The sequence below is a fragment of the Prinia subflava genome, chromosome Z (assembly GCF_021018805.1).
Source record: "Prinia subflava isolate CZ2003 ecotype Zambia chromosome Z, Cam_Psub_1.2, whole genome shotgun sequence".
NCBI classification, from domain to species: Eukaryota; Metazoa; Chordata; class Aves; order Passeriformes; family Cisticolidae; genus Prinia; species Prinia subflava.
In genome coordinates this window covers 82,547,835-82,573,085 of record NC_086283.1, presented here as the reverse complement: position 1 = coordinate 82,573,085, position 25,251 = coordinate 82,547,835, and the positions used below count along the sequence as shown (strand labels likewise).

The 25,251-nt window shown below is 41.0% G+C and overlaps 1 protein-coding gene across 3 annotated transcripts in view; it reads right to left on the bottom strand.

Moving 5' to 3' along the window:
- Positions 1-25,251, bottom strand: part of UNC13B (unc-13 homolog B) — a 207,018-nt gene that overhangs the window by 118,153 nt on the left and 63,614 nt on the right. For all 3 annotated transcript variants that reach the window (XM_063421947.1, XM_063421948.1, XM_063421949.1), the window contains 2 exons: positions 11,004-11,330; positions 8,991-9,081 (listed from right to left, as the gene is read on the bottom strand). In XM_063421947.1, the coding sequence (XP_063278017.1) occupies positions 8,991-9,081; positions 11,004-11,330 (418 nt within the window). The remainder of the gene's footprint in view (positions 1-8,990; positions 9,082-11,003; positions 11,331-25,251) is intronic.

Sequence of the window (25,251 nt, the reverse complement as noted above, 5' to 3'; positions counted from 1 at the left end):
GGGGTCCCAGCATGGGAAGGACAGGGACCTGCTGGAGAGAGCCCAGAGGAGGGCACTGAAAATGATCAGAGGGATGGAGCATGGCTGACAGAATTGGGATTCTGTCCCAGATTCTGTTCAGCCTGGAAAAGAGAAAATTTCAGGATGACCCGTTTTTTGGCCTTCCAGTACCTGAAGGGAGCCCACAAGGAAGATGGAGAAGGACTATTCACAAATGACAGAACAAAGAAAAATGGTTTCAAACTGAAAGAGAGTAGGTTTAGATTTGATATTAGGAAGAAATTCTTTACTGTGAGGATGGTGAGGCACTGGCACAGGTTGCCCAGAGAAGTTGTGGATGCCCCATTGTTGGCAGTGTTCAAGGTCAGATTGGACAGGGCTTTGAGCAGCTGGTCTAGTGGAAGGTGTCCCTGGCCATGGCAGAGGGGTTGGAATTAGATCATCTTCAAGGTCCCTTCCAGCGCAAGCCATCTTATGATTCTATGATTTGATTTTACATACTATGTAGCACCATGCAAAACTGGAGTACTGATGTCTTCAGCCATTGTATAATGCAGTATTAACAGCTTTTTGACTTATGAATACCACTTTTACAATGGAGGGGGGGAACAAAGCAATCACCTTACTTCAATCTGGATGCACGGCACTAGAAGACTTCAGTTACACAACCATGACTCCAAAAATTGGCTCAGAAGCATCTAAGACAACCTTGCCCTACCTCTAAACAAGTTATGTAATGACACAGCTTGGGAAACAAGAAACAACTGAAAGAAAAGCAATACTAAAAAAAAAAAATGTAAGGTCCCAGCCTCTTTTTTCTGATCTTCTGGCTTTTCCTATGAAGTTAAGTTATTATTCAAGGAATTTGCGAACATTGCACAAATAGTTATTCCTTTGTTTATGATGGTATCAGCCAGTGCTGGTTAGCTCATCTTTTCTTCAACTCTTGTGCTTTGTAAGCTGAAGCCCACTGCTATCTCTCTTGTGCAGCATTTCTTGTGCAGATTGCTTCAGTAATACACAGAACTGGGAAATATCCCCTCCTCCCACACAGATCCTTAAAAATAAGAGTGTGAAGTCTGGCTCTCCCAACAGCCAATGCTATTTTTAAGGGCTGCGTATGTGGCAGGTAGGAGTCCCCCCACCCACCTCTCCCATTGCACCCCTATTTTGAGCAGAAGCAACTGGCTTACTCCAGTGTCATATGAAACTCTCACAATTTTTTATGATAAGCACCACGCATGAGTGTCGTGTTAAGGTGATCAGGAAATCACAGGTTTCTGTGCCCCATTCCAAATCAGATACAACCTCTACCACCAGAACACACTGCTGCAATTCTGTTTGCTATTATATCCCCAAAACAAGGTGCAAAGAGGGAAGTTTTGCATAAGGTGGAAATGATCGTCTCTGGTGATCTCAGCACCATTTCTACTGTTCTTCTATGGCCTTTAGTATATACTAATTGGAGGACTTGCTCCCCTCTTTATACAAATCTGGGTTTCATTTTTACTGAAAGTTTCACCACTGCAGCAGGTCCTGAGAAAAGACAATCACTTGGTCAAGAAGGTTTTTGGAGGAGTCTTGGTACAAATGTCAGTGCAAGCTGGTCAGCATCTGACAAGTGAAAAGAGCCTACTGTAGTTTACCCCAGTTCAGAGGGATTAGCTATGTGCACACAAGATAGTTCCTTCAGTCTGCCACACTCAGGTCACTACTGGACATAACCACCACAGAAATTGCTTTGACCTGATAGCCTGTGAGAAATGTAGCCAGAGAAAAAAGGCAGAAATCATGGATATACAGTCTTACCAAGAACCTAGCTGTACAAGACAAAGGTCATCTATCCACATCACCAGCACATTCCTGCCACCCACATCTTGCTCTCTGATCAGTAGAGGTACACTTGCACGGAGAGGAAGAAAGGTGACCCAAGATACCTTTTCCTTCAGAAAACACAAACTTGTCACAATCAGAATTTGCTTTACTGCACCATGACCAATTTGAATGAGAATATTTCTCTGGTCCAAGATGTCCAAACAGTTGAGGGAGTGCAGAGAAGAGTCATTCCCTGAAGGAGAGTTACATTTCAGCAGTCAATGCACTTTTCTAAACCATGGAAAATCTAGGTTAAAATCTCAGTGTCACTCAGTATTTAGATTAGGAACAAGAGTTCTACTCCTCCCTTATTCTAGACATATCTGCCTTAAAAAATTAATAGGTATAATGACAGCCTTTTAGCAACCATTGCTGTCATTATGATCGTATAGAAGCACGGAGTTCAGCCAAATTGGATTACCTGAACATAATGTGCAACTGGCACAAAGAAAGAGATGCACCTGATTGTGGAATACACCATGTTTGTAAACTATATCCCAGATGAACCTTCTCTTTCTTTTTAATGAAATAAATGGAATGAACTTTGGAAGAAAAGCAAACTAATCTTGGATTCCCATTTAAAGACTTCAAAAAAATTTTGACTTATAGATATGTACAGTTCACAACACAAGTCTAGAGAAGGAAAACCCCCTGAATTTGTTTGGGTTTTTTTTTAACCAGCAAGAAGAAGATACGGAGAAAATTGAAGAGGACTGATGCCCAGTGTGCCAGAGAATACAGATCATCAACACCAAAACTGGCTTTTAGCAGAAATGAGTGTCAACATATTGATATGTTCAGAGAAGGCTGCGAAAGTCCTGCTAGCAACTGAGCAGGCTGCAAGCTGCTGTGGTCAGCATGGGAAACATTGCACATTGTTTCACTAGAGAGCATTTCTCTTAACTTCCTTGAAGGGGGAAAGGCTGACGATCTTTTTAACTGAAGGCAAGGTTATCAAACAGCTGCTCAAAAATCACAATAGCAGCTAATGACAGCACAACACTATTTTCTGGTGTGTACATACAATAATTATTGCTTTGCTCTAACATAACATTCATTGTAAAGCACATTAAAAATTATAGGGGTCTCAGGGAAACTCAGAAAGGATAAATAAAAATGGCTTCTATCCCAAACAGGTGTGACTCTGCAGGTATTTTATATAAGACACTCGGAGAAGAAATAAGCTTTCCTTTGTTTGAGTACAGCCTGTCAGCTGAACCATTCCTGACAGAGAGGCAACAACATATATAAGTTGCTCAAGCACCAGGGAATCACTCCACACTAAAAGCTGCCTTGGGAAAGGCACAAAGGGCTTTGGAGAGTCTCACAAGACTTGCCAGCCTGCAAACTCAGATGCAACTGAGAGAACCAACATTATGGTTTGGGAGACAGTCTCCACTATTTTGTGTTTGAATGCTTTCTAAGTAACTATTGTTGCGCAATCCCCAAGAGATCTAAAAGCTGCATTTGCAGAAAAGATCTGACTGCCATAGCCGCCTAACACCAGATGGTCTGCAGTACTGCTGCAGCAACCCGTGGATCACACCTGACCAACAGGATCTCCACCTGAGGGTCAGAACAGCAAATTCATGACCACAAGAACGTTCTACAGATCCCCACCAACATGGATCCCTAGGACACTTGATCAGAAATGTTGGTATTTTGGTGGAGGTTAAGATAACCTCCACAGATCATTAAAGAAGGAAGATATTTAACTGGAGACGTACTTTTTCTGCATGAAGAGAAGTTTCTAGTAACTCTCTATTACAGTCACAATGCTTCAGTTTGCTTCTTTGCTACTGTGTGGGAGGCTTTCAAAATGCAGAGCTTACTCATCTTCACGGGACTCATAAAGAGACACCTAGGCAACAAAGCTTAAGGGAAGTAAAATGCCGAAAGTAAATTATTGCATGGACTGCAAAATCTGTGAGAGGTGGAAAGGGACAGCTTCCAGTCTTTTGCTGACTGGCTTAAAGCAGTTTGTTCTCCACTAACCAAATGGGCTGAGGCACAGTACCTGGTTTTACTGACCAGAGGACTTGGGTTTACATGTGGGGATTGATTTTCATCACACAGGGATAGGCAAGTAACTTACAATCAAAGTTGCAACAAAAACTAGCACCAGACCCTGTTGGGCTCTTCAACATGTGTTTAAGTCCAGCAAGAACTCCTTAGGGCATCCCACCGTTGCTTATGAAGGGAATAGTGGTGCTTTGCACCAGCAGCTTGCTTCCTCAAAATCAAAATAGGGCTTCACACTACAAAATCAGTAACACAGCACCCTCCCAGGACCAGGGCTTCTAAAACTGAGACCCTCATGGTTCTTAAATATTTGCAGGTGCTTGATCAGAGGTGAAGCTATAGAGCATGGGAAAATCAGACTAAGGATATGACTGAGTACCTGTAACAGTAAAGGAAAACCCCCTTTAGTCCCCACTATTGCAGGTGATCATCATATTCTAGAAAACTACTGTCGTGGACTACATCTGCCATCTCAGTATGTGATCTGATTATGTATCAGTCCAAAAGAACGGATTACTGACATTTAATGGGGAAAGACAAAAGCTAAATCAAAATAATTGGTATAAAATGACACCATTAAAAAAAGGAGGAAACACTGCTCCAGTTACTTTGGTTTTGAAACAAAAAAAGTCAGCTGATGTATTTAATAGATTGACTTAAAAGAGGAAAATTATGCGTAGGACATTTCTCCCCCTCAACAAATTCAATGTAAACGGAGAAAATCCCAGATCAAATACCCTCTTCTAGTATTTAAATACACTTGAAAGAGGTGGTAAGAGAGGTAATTTGATGATTTGACTGAATGTTTGCTCTTCTCCAGTCTGCCAATTCTTCTGTTATACAAACACCAGATTAAAATTTGTGTAACTTTAGAAGTCACCTCTGTCCCTAGCTGGGGGCTATTTCAGTTATTGAGGGCTGCAAGTTGAAGATGCAATAGCTACGTGTTTGTTCTTCTTCTAGAAAAGAGTTCCCACTGAGGGACTGCAGCAGATGAGCTATCAATTAATCCCCCTTTGTAGTTGAAGTTCTAACTGTGAAGGTGAGTATTACTGAGTCATTCCTTGCAGGACTGAAATCCCTAGTTGATTCTGGTATATTAATTAAGTTTCCTCTTCACAGAGAAAGAGAACAAGAAAAACAGCAGAAGTGAAGAACAAAACATACGTGCATGCTACAACAAAGCTTTTTTAACATGTACAGTTACAAATTCCTGTGCCATTTTGTAACTGTCAAGTCTTAATTAAAATACTACATTTCTCTGACTCATGGTCAGAATGTAGGATGCATGTACATTATTCACACAAATATTAATCCTTTCCCAGGTAGGAGGCTGAATTGCTCAGGGGATTTATAATCACATCACATATGGAAACTTCTTGGGTGCCTTTTTCTTTTTTGGACTTTTTCTTTATTCTTTCAAATTTCAGCCAGATTATTAACAATTAAGTGTTGCAAGAATCATTTCAATAGTCTCTGTAATAGGAGTCCAGCCCCTCAGACTGTGAGGTGAAGCTCTGTGTGTACTGATGAAATGTTATGGCTCATGGAGAAAGAGAACCACAGAAATGTGCTGGAGATACCTCTTTGAACGCTAAGGAGATAAGCACCTGCTCTGAAGTGCTGGAACAAACAAGGACAGTCCTCTTTAAAGCTCCTAGGTAATGACAGAAGATGGAAAGACATTAATACAGTGACCAGAGAAATGAGACATGATCTTTTCTAGCAACCAAGAGATTCACCTGCTTAGACTATCACCACAGAGACCCTTAAAATCCTGATCCCCATCTGAAAGTCTGTCCTTGTATCACTGACTTTCAAACAAAATCTGTGAACAAGCTGATGACTCAATTTGCGCGGAAGGCAACTAGCAGAGATGATCTTCTAGATTTGAGCATAAGTGCAGAGAGAAATGAGAATGCAAATGCGTCTGAGGAAACTTGATACCTTAGAAGGAAAGGGACTAGACAAGCCTGAAAAAATTATGTGATTCAAGAACACAAACTAATAAAAATTCAAAAAGTCAGTCTCTAGAGCTCAAGAGAAAGAGGCTTCTTAAAGGATTCAGGGAGTTCAGGAAGCTGTTAACAGCTAATGAAATAGCATTAGAAGACAAAAATCAGAACCTACCCCAGAGAAGAAACCTCCTGCCCTCTAGGAGGGCTTGAACTCTCCTCCTGAGGAAGTTTTTAAGGACAACAAATGATTGCACAGGAAAGAAATCAAACTGAAGCACAAACTTAAACATCTAGCAATGAACAAACAATAGAGGACAGATGCCATTCATAGGAAGACAGAGGTATCATCAGGCAGCATTAAAAAGGCTGGAAATTTGATGTCGTAATTGCTTCAGGTCTTCAGTGAAATGGACAAGTGCAGTCAGGCAGCTGACAAAATTAATACTGGATTGTTGGAGGGTTTTTAAAGGAAAAAGGTTTAGGAAGTTATAAAAAAAGAGGCTGCAAAAAAGAAAAAAAATTGAAAGAAATCACCATCTTATCTGTCTGTTAAGTCAGATGGCTCTGATAAATATTTATCCTCAGGCTGTAGGTTGCAACACTGATAATCACTAAGCACTAAGAACCTGAGAGACAGGCAATGTGCTTGAAGATTTGAAAAAGGCAAAGAAAGTATTTATGCTTAAAAATAGAAGAGAAAGCCTTGGATAATTATAAAAGCACTAACTTGATACACATACACACACTCCCCAGATCCCTGAGGACTGAAGACTGGAACAAATAATCAAATTATTTGCAAATCTTCTAGAACATGAAAAGGAGATAAATAACTTTAAGTACAGTTTCATCAAGAGTAGAACTGTGTCAAATGCATTTAACTTCCTTCTATGACAAGCTAAATTGTTCTAAGGGGTAGAGAGAGAATAATTGAAGTTTTATACCCTGTGATGTGGATGAAGCTGTTAAAACAGATGTAAACATACTGGTAAAAAAATTACAATTATAGTAGCCAAATTCAAATAATGTATCAAGCAAGATCCCTCAGGCAACTGTGGTAGCATACAGGCAATCAGCTTTGGTACCATAGAGTTTTGTAACAGACAACTTGAATTGTTTGTTCACGTAAAAGGTAAAGGAACAGACAGACAACAAAGCACTTACAAACTGAAAAAAAACCCCAAATTCTGTAAGAACAAGTGCAAAGCCATATTCAACTATAATCCAACACAAAGACAGGCTATGCAACCTCTGACAAAACCCTTTTTCAGAAGGAACCTCAGCTCTGGAAAGTGTAAAAGGCTACCTATGCATCAGTGACAGCGTGTGATACAAAGGCACTGTCGCAGCAGGACTGCCAGTCCTGGGATATCAGGACCACAGGCAGGAGAACAAAGTCATGGTTACTCTATAGTGCACATGAACAGGCTCTCAGCTGGATTTCTCCATTTAGCTTTGGACACTGCACTTCAGGGAAAACAAAGAAATGAGTAGGAGAGAGAAAAAAAAGAAAAAAAGAAAAAAAGAAAAAAAAAAAAAAAAAAAAAAAAAAAAAAAAAAAAAAAAAAGCCAGGCTGATGGAAGAGTTCCTAAAAATCCTGGCAAGAAAAGACCAAAAGAAAAAGGGTCATCTAGTTAACACAAGAAGAACAAGTGGGGCTTTGTCCTGTTTTTGCAGTAGCCCTCTACTATTCCAGCATTCCTTGTCCTAATCATGAGACATGAATTTATAAGGAACAAGAGAGACCTAGAGCAGAGGTAAGGAAAAGTTTTTTGATAGAAAAGGCAGCTAAGCCCCAGAGCAGGCTCTTGGAAAGTTCCAAAAAAATTTTTTGGTTTAAGGGAATTTTTGATCAATAGTTGTCAGCAGTGGTCAAGGTAAAGCAAATAATGACATTTTGCTATCAAAACTAAACTACTGTTTCAGTAACAATCATCTCAAAGCATGTCATCCTTCCAATTCAGCAGAATCACTAAACAATGCTGAGCCATCTCAAGGACTTTCTACCCTCTCAGAGAGAGATCTATAGATAGGTGTTGTTGAATCTCTTGTCCCTTGTTTGTGCACTCGTTTTCCATAAGGCACAGAATTAAACTGTTTTGTTTGAATACTCTACAAAATCATAGCAGAAGCTAATTTCATCTTAAATACTAGTGGTGCTCTTCACTTTCCATGTCATACTGAGAGTTTTGATCCAAATCCTCTCAGCTCAGAAGTGAAGCTGTTGTCAAATGGAAAAGTATTTACAATCCATATAAGACAAGAGGAAAACTATTTTGCCTTCCCAGATGCAAACAACAACAATCAGTTCTTGAAAATTTGCAGAAATCCCCAAGAGAAAGTCCTGATTGTGACAGACACTGTAAAATCTCTTATAAAAACAAAACAAGTCACCTCTAGAAGAAAATAGTATTTCTAAGTGAAATATATTAACTCAGCACTTAGGGTAGCAGGCAAAATCTAGGGAACATGAACACCATATGTTATCTTTCTGTGGGCATATAGATGGATAAAACCATAAGAATTTTTTTTTAAATCCAACTTTTTGGTTTTTAAACACTGTTTCCTAAAACAAGAGAGTTTATACAGTTATAGAAAATGTCACAACCTTTTCCTTTTGACTTCCCAAATCAAGACTATTTATTTTTAAATCTTACTTTCATGAGATGGAAATACCAAGACTTACTATACACCCACTTTCAATAAGTATATATAAAAATATTTAATGCAAAGTTTCCCAAGGAACATTTTCACACGACAAATAATATTGACAACTCCTACTAAACTAACAAGTTATCCTCAATTTGCCTTGAGAAAAAGTTTTCATTTCAAACAATTTAGAATAAACCATATAGGTCCTAGACACCATTTTTATCGTTATTTACAAATTCAGAGCTAATTTCTCAGCTTTTGCATTTTTTCTGATATTCACCTCTAGTTCCCTACAATGACGTTAAAAACGTCTGGTAGAATCAGAGAGCTCTACAACCATCACAACATGCTGCAGTCCTACACAATACATTTGATAAAACTTTTGTCTGCAAAACATCAAAACTGTCAGAGGTGCCTTACAATGAAGAAGCGAAACCTTGAGCCACAGCAGCTCAGAAAAGGAGCAAAGCAATACTCTGTCCTACCTGTTGAAGCTGCAGTCGGACTTTGCTTATGGCTCTAATCCAGTGGGCTCTTGCTGGGGGAAACGGAGGTGGCTCAATGTCACCCTGGTAGCTTGAAAGCAAGAAACAGGAAATCACTATATGAAAGACACCTGTAGCATTAAGGATTCAACCACAGTGCAATTACAGCTTCAGCTTCAGCTTCAGCTCTGAAGCAGCTCCAATTAGCACAGCTAATTAGCACAGTTCATATGCTCTGGGAAGTGAGAGGCTAAAACCAGAGGTTTCCTTAAACTCAGGAGCCACCTTGGAAACTGATGAGCTGAAAGACATAAGCTGTACACAATCCAAACCCAGGAGGAAGATGATGCTTGTGTGAACAGCAGGAAAGCAGTCTACACCACCAGACCAAGCCAACGCAAGACATCGGTATAGTAATTACAGACACAAAGAGGCGGATAGAAGATTTTATATCTCCATGCCTGTTGTAGTTCCCTTCTAGCCACTGCCCCTTCCTATTCCTCCTGCTACAAAATTTACAGCCTCTCTTTGGAAACACTGGCAATGGGATTCAGCCCTGAATTTCCCGTCTGCATTGAACTCTTTCGTACAGCTTTTCAAGGAGACAGGCAGATCTGTCAGTAACACTCCACCTCAGTGCCCCATAGCACATCTTGCAATCCCTAACCTTGTGATATCTTGGGCTTTTTGTTGCATTCCTGCTTTTGTATGTTGCTGAAGTGTAAGTCACAAAAACAAACACTTTTTCCTGCCTGCAAAGCACCCACCCCACACTGCTGACTGTATCAAACAACCCCATAGAGGAGACTACCACACATCCATGCTACAGGTCTAGCTCAAGTGCGGCTCTAGAGATCAACACTAAGATCTCAATTACATGCCTACTCCATGGAGACAGGAGAGCACTGCCAGAGAGTGGAGAGAAAGGGAGCCAGTGAGGCAGGAGCATCCAAGTTAGATGCCTAAATTAGCCTGAAATAGACTATGTGAATAACCTTTCCTGTGAACAAATATAGGCCAGCCATTCTGGGACAAGACTCCTGCTGCTCTGTAAGGAAAAGAGGAAAGTGAATCACAGTTTAAAAACAGTTTAACAGTTTTCTTGTCTTGTTTTCCTCTTTTCATCTTTTGTGTAAGCCTTGCCTACACATGAACTCTTGTAGTTAATTCTATCATCTAAGCACAGTGACATCAGCTGTACCCTCCAAAGGGTACAGACAAGCAGACATCTTCCCATGGGTCTAACTGAACCAGATTAATAAAAAAACTCCTCATACTTATGAAAGCGAAACCATGTCCATGGGCTGCAATGACTGGATTACCTCAAGGAAAAATGTCACTCCCAAATTTAAGTAGTGAAATTTGAAATTTCTGTAAAACCTGTGCAAAATCCAGTACTCTACTCCCCCAAACTTAGATGACATTTTAAAGCCTGTTTACTTTTGAAGCTTGTTTTCAATATTGTTGACAGCTTGGAAAACCAAAGTAGAAGGACAAGAAAAGCTGTCACAGGAAGTCAGAGCAACATGTCTATTCACGCTGTAATTCTCTACAGCCTACAACTACATAAACGCTAATGGTGGTAGTCTACTACGTAAGAATGGAACTAGTGAAGCTCTAACCATGAAAACATGTAATTCTTGGTTGCTCAAGCATAAACTTGATCCCACATGAGCAATGGAAGCAGCTATTTTGGGGTCAGAGTGTGTTCCTCAAACCAGAAACAGAAAATCCAGCAAACGAGCTCCAAGGCAGTGCTCCCTCTTTACACACATACAAACCCCACAGCTTTAGCAAGCATTCTTCTTTGCACAAAAGGCAAACATAGCTTCAGCTTAGCCAATGCCCCGTAAGTAACTGGTTGTCTACAACAGAAGTTTTGCCGATCAGCAACATCAACTCATTTTTCAGAAAAGGCTGCAAGAACAATGTATATAATGCACCCTGGGAAATAGCAAATAAAAGAATCCTCTCTGAACTAGCTGAAAATAAATTGCTCATACTTTCACCTACCTCATTTGGACTCCTGCAGCAATGTCTCTGGGCTTCTCAAGTTCCAGGGGTAACTTAGCTGCAGAATGGTCTGCAGGTTTTTCCTCAGTTTTGCAGACCTTTTCCTCCTCTCCTTTGCCATGAGGCTCCTCCTGCTCCTTGAGCCACGCCTGACCATCCTTCTGGTAGCTGCTCGAACTGTGGTAAGAGTGATTCGACTGCCTTTCCTGGTGATCATCTTCCTGCTCAGAGCCATGGGCACTTTCATGGGAATGTTCCAGCTCACTGAGGTGAGAGCTTTCCTGGCTGACATTGCAAGAGGAGCCATATCTACTACTGCCAGCAGGACTATGAGGGAATAAGAAAGTCCATCAGAAAAAACAATGGCTTGGAAAAACACAAAACAACCTGCACGTCTAAAAAACTGAGCAGGACACTAAGTATTACTGAAAAGGCATGCTATGAAGTTATACTTAACTATTACACTCTTATGATTATTATGTAAAAATAGACTTGTGAACCTCAAAAGTTTGGTAGGCAGTAAAAACACTTTATACACAATCTACCAGCATATAGACCATATAAACTTTTGTGTATATATAAATATATATATACACACACACACACACTCATGTATGCTCTATACATTGGTCTTTCTTGCACCAACTACTTCACTTTATATCAAAGAAAGTGCAGTGAAGATATTCTAATAGGCAGATAGGAATAAGAATGGAAACAAAGCAATTCAGAGTGAAAGTGTTTGTCTTCTGCAGTGTTGTTGCAGCTGGGGTCTTTATTAGATGACCATTTAAGATATCTATCTAAGTTAAGATCATTTAAGATGACTATTGTTAAAAAATAAAGTTAATTTTACTTTTATATATTACAAGTTTATGATATAATATGTTGCAGTCAAGATTAAGACTGTCAAGGCCTTCAACTTGCTACCTTTTACAAAAGTGGAACAATTTTTCACATGAAAGCTACATGTCTCATTCCAGTAAAGTTTTCTCAATAATTTATTTTATATAAAACCCCCAGCATCACAGGGGCATGACCTCTGTGATTCAAGACCCCACTTTCAGGACTGAATTCCTAGAGTCCTCAAACAAAACACAGCAGATGGAAATTTGTCATGCAGTCAGGAAAACTATGGCCAAGAATTATGCAACACTCATATTTTTCTCTCGCAGTCTTAGAAGAATTTGGAGGCAGGAAGTTCTGTGAGTGCAGAATTGCAACTTTATGACAGAGAATCAAGTTTCACTTACATTACACAGAATTGTATATATACTTAAATATAAGTTTAGAAGGTCACTGTTTTGATTTTTAAGGGCAATTGTGACATAGCACAAGCACAGGACTGAATACATTCATGAAATACTGATTCCTTCCTCCAGGGACTTTTGAAACTGCATGAAATAAATTTTGCACCAATTTTAGGAATACCAAGCATTAGAATACCTTCACTGATATTTCCAAAAGTGTTTCAATATATTCAACAGTGTGAAGTGAATCTAAGTAGTTCTATAATGTATCATCAGTAAGTCAAATTTCTCTGTAAAATTTAAAACCTTTACCTTGCATTTTGCAAACAAAATGTTCCTCCCTATCAATACATTCTACCTGTTACTTTTTTCTTAGCAAATGCAATATTATTATCATCACTAAATAAGAAAGCAAAGTGAATTGTATGCAGCAGAATTAACACACAAAGACTATAACTTCTTAAAGGCTAATGAAATCAGCACTAAAAACATCTCATTCAGTGGGACACATAAGAACACAGGAAATTAAATTACAATTACAGAAAAGTGAGTGGAAAAAGGTGGGAAATGGTCTAAAGGCTTGTACATAACTATTGACTAGTTTGCCATATTGTCTGTGACAGCCACCAGTGACATCACAAACACTGACAACAGGAAGGGGACTTGGACTCAGCTACAAACATCAGACACCAAGGCCACTCTCTACTGCTGCAGCATTGCATTATAAATGGTAAAATCCCATTTATTATGCCTCATTTGTAACTAGCCTTTTCTCATTCAGTTGTTCCATGCTATGCAGATCTGCGGCCAGTGTGTCAGGATGCAGTTCTGCTCCACCAGGAGCAGAATCAAGCCCAGTTTCTTTCTCCTCAGGCTTGTCTGGCACATGCTCCTCTGCCTTATCTTCTTTCTGTAGTTCACCTGAAATTACATTCTGCTGATCTTCTGACTCTTTGTCAAGCTTCTCTCCCAGCTCTTTGCTGGATGTAGCATCAACAGTGCTTGCACCAGATGGCTCTTCAGAACATTCATTGTCTACAGCATCAGGCTGCTTTGAAGACAACTTCACTTCTATATTTGCATCAGTCACTTGATCCGAGACTGCAGATTTTGAGTTTTCTTCTGAACTGACTGTTCCTAACACCTTGTCATCTGGTTTTGACAAAGCCTGTGGTGGTACATGTGGTTCCTTTTTGGCAGAGGTCTCCTTGATGTCTTTTTGCCAGGGAAAGGAGAAATCTAGCTTTTTCCCAAATACCGCTCCCTGGGCACTCTCTGGCTTACTCACCTTTTCTTCACCACCTCCTTCAAATAGAGACATAGAGAGTTTCTTGAAACTGGACACAAGGCCCTCATCTGTTCCTGCTTTATTAGCAGAAGGTGGTTGCTGAGAGAAGAATGATCCAAAGGGTTTTCCACTATCAGAAGACGACATAAAGCCGAATTTTGGCAAACTAGGTATGTTTGGTATTTCAAAGACAGGTTTACTAGTGCTTGAATCTGCAGCAACATTATTAGCTTTACCCTGTTTCTTCAAGTCAGATTTGAAAGCAATCCCTTCTGCAGGCACCTCATCAATTGTTACACGCTTTTCCTGTTCAGCAGTTTGCTTTTCTACCTCACTTGTCTTCTCTTCATTCAGCTCAGACAGATGAACACGAGGCTCATCAGCTGGAGCTGTGGGTTTGCTGTCATTACTACTGATCAAGTCCTGCTGATCAACACCAGCATTGGCCTGATCCCCTGGACCAACAGGCTCTGATTTAAGCGTAGCTCTCTCATCTAACTGGGAAAGGTTTGTGCCTGCCCTGTTAGTTTGGGCTTCCATTTCCTGTGCAAGCTCATCAGTAGAGCCAGTGTCAACGAGGTCAGTGGCTGCCTTCTCTGCAGGAGCAGCTTCTTCTTCTATACCTGAAGGCCCCACATCTGGTTGCAAAGTACTTACATCAGTCTGGTCAGTGGCCTCAGCCTGCCCTGTATCAACTGCACCACTGAGATCAGACTGGCATGGCTGAGTATCTACCACCTCAGAAGGCTGTGCTTCACTCTCCTGCTGCAGCACCTCAAGGGCTTCATTCTCACTAGAGACTCCTGTTTCTGGAGTGGCACTCAAAGGTTCCTCTTCAGAGGTTTCCAAGCTCTTTTTCTGCTCAGTTTCTGTTTTTTCAGGAGACTCTTTTGTGGAGTTCTCTTCTACTGAAACAGGTACTACATCCTTCTTCACAGAGGCAGAGACATCTCTTTTAGATTCTCTGGCTGCAGCTGTATTTTCTGGCTCCCTAGAGTTTTTTGCTGGAACAGACCCAGTGATATCTTTCACACCGGTGCTTTGAGGTTTAGAGGTGGATTTTGGAGGCATCTCTTTTGGAGATTCTTTTGGACCTTTGAAAATGCCAAATATATCATTTGTGAAAGCTGGTGCTGGGCCACTTGGGAGGGATGAGAAACCAAAGAAAGAGGAACTCCTCTTCTGTGCAGGTGGAGGTGCAGTAGCTTGAGGTTGAGAAAAGAAACCAGAAAATGTTTTAGGTGGTTTCATTTTTGTCATGAAACTTGAAAACATTTCAACTGAAGAATCCAGAACTGATTTATCACTCTCAGGTTCCTTTGGTTTGCTTTGCAAATTAGGTGCCTCTAGCTTTTTAGGGGGAATGTGTGGCTCTTGTGCCCTTTGTAATCCGTCAGTTTGTTCAGGCACTTCTTGTTCTGGCAACTCATTCTGTACACGTACTTCTTCAGAGGCCACTTCATTTTTCATGTCATTAATACTATTTAAGTCATTTAGACCCTGGGAATCCATTTTATCACCTGAGGCCATGCTATGATCAACTTTTTCAGAAGTTTGCTCTTTGGAAGAATAAGGCTCTTCGTCAGTAGGAAATGTAACACTCTCCATTTTCTCCCTATTACCCAATGCATCTTCTTCTACCCTTGGAGAAATACTCTGCTGGTCCTGAGAACCTTCCTGCACAGTGGAAGTCTGAAGGCAAGGACCAGGACCAGACAAACTGGTTACTGCAGTGTCCTTGGTCTGTGGAAGCTGCTCTGAACCACTCTGTTCATTGGTCTGTGGAAGCACTCCTAAGCCACTCTCTCCATTGGCCAGTGGAAGCTTTCCTAAGCCAGTCTCTTCACTGGCCTGTGGAAGCTTTTCTAAGCCACTCTCTTCAACTACTGCAGCAATACTTTCTACATTTTCCACTGCCAGCTTTTCTGATTTATTTTCTGGGATCATGAGGTCATTAGACATTTGTTTGCCAGTCACTGCTGCAAGAATATCATCAACTTCTTTTTTATTGTCTGCATCTTGTTGCCTGGTAGAACTGCTGGTTTTGACACCAGAGTCAGTGGAAACACTTTGCTTCATATGTGGTTTAGCGTTCACTGTTTTAACTGGTTTTGTATTACTCTCCTGTTTAGGAGCAGTTGGTGCCTTAGAATTCACTGGTTTAGCTAGTTTTTCCTGTCCTGGAGCAGTTTGTGGCTTTTCATCCAAAAAAGATGTCAAATTGAAGAAGCTAAAACTAGTACTTCTTTGAGGTACACTCTTCTCAGGAGCTGGACCACTGGAGAAGAAGGAAGGCAGATGAAACAGCCCCTCTGTTTCTTGTTGCTTCCCACTAGCAGGAGCAGCAGCAGGTGCTGAAGGCTTTGGTTCATCTGATCCGGTAAAGATGGAAAATATGCTCTTACTGGTTGTCTGGGATTTTGGAGCAGTGATATCAGAGAAGCTGAATGGCAGACTGAAACCCGACTCTTTGGGCGTCTGGTCTGGCTTTGGTTTTGCCTGACTAGATGTGTCTCCTACACGACCTCCCTGTTGCTTTGGTGTGACCTTGGGTGTGCTGCTTTGATGCCCAGCTGGCTGGCCCAGCTGACTTCCTTTGGGACCTACACTCACTGGCTTCTGTGAAGTATTTCTAGGAGGCACTTTTTTACTCTCAAGAGACTCCTCCACAGCTTTTTTGCTTTGCTGTTCCTGTTCTACCCTGGGGCTAAGAGAGACCTGCTTGTCCATGCCTTCTATTTTCACCTCTTCCTTGGGGGTGGAGGACAGACATGGCATACTGGCACTCTGAAGACCTCCAGACTTCTCAGGTTTCTGCCTTGGCTCAGCCACAGTTCTGCTATTGGGTTTTGGCAGAGTCGTAGTACTTGAGGCTGGTTGAGAAGACACAGGCTCCACTTTGAAAAGCTCTCCAAGGGATCCAAATAAAGATGAAATGCCTGAGGTTTCCTTCTGTTCTGCCTGTTTCACCTCTTCAGGTTTATTATTTTGCCTTTTCTCCAGTTCTGGTGATGGCTGTGGCGCTTTGCTTACTTGTGTTTTAAAGAAATCAAAAAATCCAGAAGATTGTGGTTTGTTGGCACTTGAGGTTGCAGGAGAATCTTCTCCAAGACTGAACAATTTTAGAGCACTTTTAAATAATGTCTCCTCAGGCTCAGTGGCTGGTTGGTTTTGAGTTGGCTGTGGCTGACTTGGTTCATTAATGGTTGCATGCCTTTCAAGACGCCTGGAAGCTGGTATTGCTTTAGCAGGTCTCTCTTCACGTATAGGCCTGCTATCCATAGCAGTTTGGCTCAGTATAGAAGGAGATCTTGTTAATCCTGGTTTTTTAACACGGATGTTTTCAGTCTGGTGTAATTCTGGCTTTTCATTTCTAGCAGCCTCCAAATTAAGTTCTGATGAAACATTTCTTCTCAGTTCTGATGTAACAGGAAACTTCTGCCCTGCTTGTTCTTCACTCAATTTTTTATTTGGTGTAAGTGATAAAACATCAGTCTTATTTTCAGATGATGTTGACTGTGTGTCTGTTCTCTTCAAGGTAGACTCTTCAGATGTTTCAGAGCCAGGGCTTGTAGACTTTCCAATTAGTCCACCCAAAGCAGAAAATAAGGAGCTAACTTTGTTCACTGGTGTTTTCTTATCTTCCTCAGTCTTTTTTGCTTCTACTACTCTTTCAGTAGATGCAGCAGTTTCTTCAGCTTTAGAAGTAGACTGAAACAGCTGGAATCCAAAGAATCCTGATGACCCACTCCCAGAAGTTGTCACTGGGACAGCCTTATCAACTTCCTTGGTGTGAACTTCCTTACTCAGAGATTTATTAAAAGCTGCCCTGGAATGTGTTCTGAGATCCAGGGTTAGTGGAGGCTCCTCTGAATGATTTGGGGTTTCCTTCTCAGGTCTGAAATCTACTTTGAGTTTTTGAAGTTTATAACCTGAGAAATCTAATGGCTGCTCTCTCTGATAATAAATAGACTCCTCAAACATTTGTGAAAAAGTTTCCAAATTCATGTTCATTAGCTGGTCACTCCTCTGCAAAGCTACTGACAAATCCAGGGGTTTATTTGTTGTATAATCATCTAGACACTCTTCTTCAGCAAACCAAAACAGCTCATCTTCATTGCCAAGAGGGACTTTGAAACCACAAACAGCAATTGTGTTGTCTTCCAGCACAGCTCTTGGAATGGAATCCATCTGGAAATTGTAATCCCAACAGTCAATGTAGGAGTAAGTTTCAGGAGCACACACATAGACGTACTGTCCAGTGGGATCAGTGAGCAGAGAATACACATACTGGTTGTCACTGTACATGTAGTATCCACAATCACCATCTTCAGATGGCCACCACACACCCTGCTCAAGCATCATTATCCACTCCTGATATTCCCGGCTATAGGATGAGTACATTAAGCCTTCATCCATACTTAATGTCTCTTGGTCAATTAGTGTCCACATTGTTCCATCACAGCCAGAGGAGTAGCTCAAATCCATGGGCAACTCTTCAAATGAGTAACTGCTATCTCTTTCAAAGGGTGGAAAGTTACTGTAATTTTCACTGAGAGAATCAGCAGTCCATGCATCGTTTTCTTCCACACAAATGTCTTGAAACATTAACTGGTCAAATGACTCATATGACATCACACTTAAATCCAGACTCTGTCCATCAAAATTGGCATTAGTCTGCCAATCCATCACATTTGCATTCCCATCCTTTTTACAAAGATTCACTACCACATCATTTTCATGCCAGTCCAAGAACTGAGGGGGCAGAACGGGGTTCTGGTTTAACACATAGTAAACTGGTACTGCTACTCCATGAGTGTCAGCCAGTCCTCCTACTTCATATTCCCATTCAAAGCTAGAATGGCTCCTTGTCTCCTGATAAGCTGAGTACTGCTCTGTAGGGTTATAGCTCTTATTAGTCATATTCAGAGATTCATTTGATCCTTTGTTCAGAGGAGTTCGAAGAACTTTAGATTCTGCATCCTGGTGAGGAATATGCCTACTATTTACAGACCTTCCAGACAAGTCCTGTACCTTGGCTTGCAGATTTAGGGCCTCAGGGAGCACAGAATGCCCACTGTGGGGAACATGAGGCTCAGTTGTTTCATTTACTCTTGGACTGGACAAGTGATCAGTAGTGGAAAATTCCACTGTTTTCACATTATTCTGCTTCTCCTTTGTTTTTGGCAGCAGATTTTTTAAGAAGCTGGAAGCTTCTTGCTTTTCTCCAGTGTTGCTTTGACTGTCAGAAGCCATTCCTGAATCACTGGGTTTTGTCTCCAAGCTAGAATCCTCACCTCTATCAAAAAGCTTCATGAAGCCTAGAGAATTTGGTTTTGCCTTCTCTTGCTTACATTCAGACAAGTTTTCACTTGAGGCAAACCTAAATAAGCCAGAAAATAATCCAGAAGTGCCTTTCTGGCTATCACTCTCACTTTTAGCAGTCGAGTCTTGATTATTGGCTGTGTTTTCATTTGAAGATACGTGAAGAAAGCCAGAAAGAAAACCTGGTGTGTGCTTTTTCTGAGTATCATCTGCACTTGGAGCTTCTGACCCTTTGGCTGAAGAGGTGGATTCAACTGAACCTCTGCTTACATCTGCTGTATTTACTACTTCTTTCATCAGTCCTCCTTTTACATTTTTAAGTTCTCCTTGACTGCTCTTATCTTTCTGCTGCTCTTCTTTGGCCTTAAGGGTAGCAGAGGCACCATCCTGGTGTTTTTCTCTGTTTACCTGGACAGTAGATAGGTTCTCTTTATTCATGTTTCTCCTTTGTAAAAGTTCTTCCGTATTGTTCGATAAATTTGGAACTGAGCTAGATTTTATTGAAACAGCATTTCCTGAATTACTGTTTCTGCCTTCATGCAAAGAACTGCCACTAGAACCCTGATGATTTTTTTGGTCCTGTGTAGGTGCTAGATTTTCTGCAGAAGAAAATTTAAATAACGATGACATAAAGCCTCCCTTCTCATTCCTCTGTTCCTGCTTTGCTGAAGAACTCAGCCCACTGATAAAAGGAATTTTTCCAGTGAAAGGAAATGACTGCTCTTCCTTTGATGAACTATTTTGTCTTATAGCCTCCTCAGACTTACGGTCTTTAAAATGTTCAGATGTACTTTCTTTCTTCCCTTGTTCAGCAGAAGGAAGCAACAACTGACTGAAAGACTTTTTGAGTGGGCTAAAAAAGCTTTCGGATGCTGTACCCTGATCGTGAGGCTGTGACTTAGGTTCCACATTACCTCTGTTTTGCTTGTTTGCAAGTCCATGGCCTGCAGGATGCTGATCCTCTGAGTGATTTGCAGGAGGCTGCTTCCTGGCAGCAGGCAGACCCTCTGCCAAAGTAGCACCTGGCTGACTTGTAATAGGATGCAAATCTGGTTGCTTCTGGGGCACATCCGGCTGCTTGGGAGCCAAGAGACCATCAAGATTGGCTTTCAGACTGAAGGAACTGACTGAGTTTGTGAGCCTGCCAAAGATGGAAGACACAGAAGTGCTACTTGCATTTACCTCTGCCTCACTTCTAGTCTCACTTTTCTGTGCCTCTGGGACAGTACTGCTGGTCCTGGATGATGGTGTTTCACTCCTTTTTGTCTCCTCAGCTTTCACACCATGGCTGTCCTTGGTGTGCTCCTCTTTTGTGACTTCTTGTTTTGGCACTTCCTTCTCAGAGAAGATCTTTAAAGGATTAAACATGCCTAGAACTGAATTCACAACTGAATGCTGGTTCTGCTGGCTGTTGGCAGAATTTCCTTGTGTTTGCTGGGGAGGATGTGGTGCAGAAGCCTTACAGTCTGTCTCAGTGGTTTCTGACTTGTTGGAGTTTGTGTTCTGGGCTCTTTTATCCACATTCACCTGGGATGGTAGCAAAGACTGAACGGAGAACTTGGGGTCAGATTTACTATCTGCAGCCCCTCCAGAAGAACTCTCACTTTTAGCCTTACTGGTAAATACATTCAGGATTCCCCCTTCTGATGAGTTTTTGTTTTCTGTATTCTCTGGAGTGGAAGACACAAGTTTTTCAACAGAGGCTGTGAGCTGCTTTGTGCTTGAACCTACCTTCTCTGTGAAAGAGCTGAACAGGGAATTCACTGTATTTTTCACCCCTGACAAGTCCGGAAGAGATTCAGTTTTGCCTTTGGTACTCTCCTCTGCAGCAAGATGTTTGGTCTGCTCAGACTTTTTCACTTCTGCTGTATTATCAGCATTATCCCGCTTCAGTGGCACATGCTCAACATTTTTTTTTGTTTCAGGCAGTGTACCAAATTTGCTGATTTCTTCCTCCTTTTCAGCCAAGTATTCAGAGACTGATTCTACCAGACACTGAAGTTCATCCATTGTGTCAATGTACTCCTCACTGGGTTCTTCAACAGGAGACAGTGTTAAGTCTTGCACAGGATGACCACACTTGGTTTCTTTAGTTTTATGTTTTTTATCAGAGCTAGCTTTTAACTGGGAGCCCATATTTGCAGGGAAATTACCAGTTATGTTTCTCAAATGGCTGATGTCAGAATCATACCATCTTTTTGAAAATGTAGCCAGCTCCCCCATTTCATCATCTGAAACAGGCGAGTACTGGAACTCATCAGAAGCACTGCTGTCAAATTCCTCAAGGACATCGACAGGCACAAAAGTGTTCTCTAGCATCCTCATGTGTTTCATGTCCTCAGTGTTACTCAGGTGAAGTGAGTCCTCATGGTTCATCCCCTGCTTGTTGGGAAACTTGCCACTTTTAACCATTAACCCATTTTTGTATGGACGCAGGACTGGATAAGCAGGCAAGCCCTTACTTTCAGAGTTACTGGCATATTTTCCAACTCTATCATATACTGGGAAATCATCAATGGGTTCAGAACTTGGTGCCACGCCATTGAAATAAACCATTTTCTCCCCAGGAAACTGCAGACCTCCATTACTTATTCGTTTTGTCTCTTCAAAATTGTATCGCAGCTTCTTTTTCCTTCTTCTATCAATTGTATCATATTCCTGAGGATATCTAGGGACATCTACAGACCCCGACTCCAGACACACGTTTTGGCAGCACCTTGATTTTTCACAGTGATTTAAATTTTCTCTTTTTGAGAGAGTTTGCATCTTTCTCATGTTTTTCTCATGCCAACTTCTAGTTTTATGATTTTTTTCTAAAAAATCCTCTATTAACAGTTTTCCTAGCTCTTCATAGTTACTATCCTGTTCTTCTTCTCCATCTTCAGTGTCAAATGGAATGATCCTGACTCTCTCATTTCTACCTAGAGATTCTTGTCTAAGATGAGAAATAAAGGGAGTGGGAGGGAAAGGAAGAGGCAGCAAAAAAAATAGGAAGGGAAAAACAACAGTTTTAAAAAAAGCTGTTTTAGGAAGGACAGCAAAAATAGTAATGGAAAAACATGCATTAAATAAACGAAAATTAAAATCAGAAACATTCAGAAATAACAAAATTGAAAACCTGCCAATCTACCACCATTACACTTCAATCAAATAGTTAAAAAAAGCAGCATGGATTGTGAGATTCCATCAGTTATGTCTGCACAAAATTTAGAAATGCCTTTTTGAGGGAGAACAGCTTTTTGTGATCAAGTGAGGGCACACAGCCTTGGCTGTACCAGTACTCTGCTGTTGCTTTTTTAGGCATGCTGAAAAGAAGTCACTTATTGCAGCAACAGGACTACTTTGGGATGCAGTGCCCACGCACACCATTTCACTATGCTGTGCCTGCATTTCGGTCGCTTTGGGCTGCAGACTTTGTTTTAGCAGTATTCATAAAGTACACAGGGACCCTGTATCTCCCAGGGGTGGCAACAGAGAGAGATTCCATCTGGAGACTTAGGAGTCACTGGCCTCCTTAGGAGTCACAGGCAAGTGGGGACAGGGGCCAAACACAAACTGTGGGCACAAGCAACAAGAGTAGTTCCAGCTATTTCACCATTCCTCTTTGCTGAGAGAGCTCTTGCAGCAGCTAAGAGCCTCAAGGTGCCCCTACCAACACAAAATTAAGATTCTCAGAGCTATTACTGGACCAGAAGGCAAAATAAAACAAGGGTGCTGGATATTAGCCTATCATAAGATCTATACAGATGCTTTTCAGGATCTATATGCGTCCCATTTATAATGCATCTGAACACATCCAACAATCTATACTTGTCCATTACGGGAGAATGGATTAAGCTGTGAAACAATCTGATGCTTCCTAGAAACCCAAGAAAATGACCCTTGGGGATTTTGGAATTAATTCTTATCCCCTGGTCAGTAGGATTATCTCAATTGTTCAACAGCCCCAAGGAAACTTCTTCTTGGTCTAAACCTCCCAAGGACAGCTTCTGACAATCTACATACAAACAAACAGGTAGAAAGTGGATGTAAAAGCATCAAAGTGATCATCTGAAATATGCAGCTCTGCCTCACATCACGCATTGCTGAGAACTAAGGAGAATGAGAGCCTGTGTGTCCCTGATCCCGTAGTGCCAGAGAAGGGAAAAGACAGAGGGCACACAGGCATTTTATCAATGCTGCTAATCCAAGAGTCTTCACCATGAGAGCTGCACAGAGCACACCAACATAGAATGCAGACAGCCCTGAAAGCGAGATGGGTCATTGCATTTTCTACTGCTGCTTTAGTGTTGCATTTCCAATAATATTAGCTAACTTACACTAATTGGAAAGATGCTCATTACTTTAAATGAGTTCCTGTTATACACAGTTTAGAACACTTACTACACTTTTGGCTCACTATCTTAAGCTGTCAGTTGAAATAATTTACTTTTAAAAGATTCCCAGGACCACCATAGTTACTGGATCAAGCCCTTTAAAAACTCAGCTGAAGGCAATGGGAGCTACATGAGAATGAGAATGTCTGAAGAGCCATTATCTGTAAATGTGGAACCAAAAAAATTTACTAATTTAGGCATAAAGAAAATTACTGTTCTTTCTAATTGAGCTTCCTTCCCTGTATGTGTTTTCTCTGCTCTTTTACAAAGCATCCCTTTTACTAGAAATAATGATGAGAAACCCAACACGTGAGAGGAGAAAAGGACACCAGCCCCACATTTAACTACTACAGAACCAAAAAACAGCTGAGGCAAACGGCGAGTATCAGCTGAAATGTATCTCAGAACACTTCAAAGCAGCAACAGTGGAGAGACAGGCAGAGAGAGGTGCAGGGAGGGTAACCCACTCGTGTGACAGATCTAGAAACTCAGATGTGTGCTTTAGGTCAGTGTGGCCTCTCACAGTGGAATCTATGCTATCATATTGTGCAAGACTAGGGAGGCATGGAGAACAAACAGTTAAAGAAAATGAGCATTGCAAAGAAAAGTTAGTGCTTAAACAAAAATAAAAACAACAACCCAAAACTGAGGGAAAGATGTTGCTCTTCTGAAGCCAAACTGATTGCTGGCAGCAAAACACACTCCAAGGACAAATAACAATATTGCTCGTCATCCTTAGGAAAGGTTGGAAGAAAATACATTACTTTTATCAAAGGAATATGATCACATGTAACAGCTAATAAAGAGAAGCAGAACCTTTTCATCCAAACTCAAATATTGTCAAAAAAACACAAAAAACCAAAAAACCAATAAAACCGCCCCCCAAAAAAAAAGTGTTAGAACAGACAGTTTCAACTGAGGCATCTTGCCACTGACAACCTTTCGCCAAGTTCAAGACAAGTTTTACCAGGTTCTTGTCTGCTTCTTCTGGGTCTGACCAGGAGAGCCTCCTACAAGCCCTCATTTTCACAGCAACCACCAGCAGCAGTCTGCCAGGAACACTGATCTCCTCAGGTGACTGCCTGGTACACAGCACTGAGAGCTGCTAGGAACAAAAGTCAAATACAATTTGTTCCTGCAATACTCAGCTACAACTTTGTTTTGAAAATATTCAAGATCTACCCACGTGCTTCTTTTCAGCAAGCTTGTTAGAAATACCTTTCTGGTAAGTAAGAGAATCCCACGTAGCTTCTTTAGAAAGCTTATTTGCATATTTTATGTTTTAAGATTAAATATGTGGCAAAGAATCTTGCTGGGCATGTGGAAAACGCACATGGGAACAGGAATGCTCAGATCACCATCAGGGATTTGCATTTCTGGACTGAAAGTAATTTTAGACCATAGTAAACTACAAAGCTCACGATTTTTAAGCAAATTTTATCAGTCCAGATCCTTTTACATCAATACCTTAAGGAAATTGGGGGAAAAGAAAAGAAATATACTCCAGCTTGGTATTCTCTAACAATTCAAACCAGCAGTGGTTCTTTGGAAGGTCTTTCAAACACAGTTATCTTTTAGATACAGATATAAATTCACATATACACTGACTACAGGCAAAGTGAGCCATGAAAAACTGCCTGTATTGTCAACACCACTCCAAGAAATCACACAACCCCAAAAATATGCCGCCACCATTGGCTTCCCCTGACTGGGGGTCCAACACCCCTGTTCAGCTCAGCTCTTCCAAAAAGAAAAAGCCTCAGCTCATCTCCTCAGTCAGATCTTCAGCAATTTTACCACTGCAAGCCAGCAGCACAGATTCATATGGAAAAGGGAATAACTTGTTTATATACAAGACATTTAATGAACTGGGACTAGAGCACCAGGAATGACATATCACACTGCAGTAAATGCATTTTGTTGGCACATTTGCTTCTATTCTTGAAACCCCAGTAACACTAAAAACATTAGATGCTACTATTAAACTTCACCCCTTACCATTAATGATCATA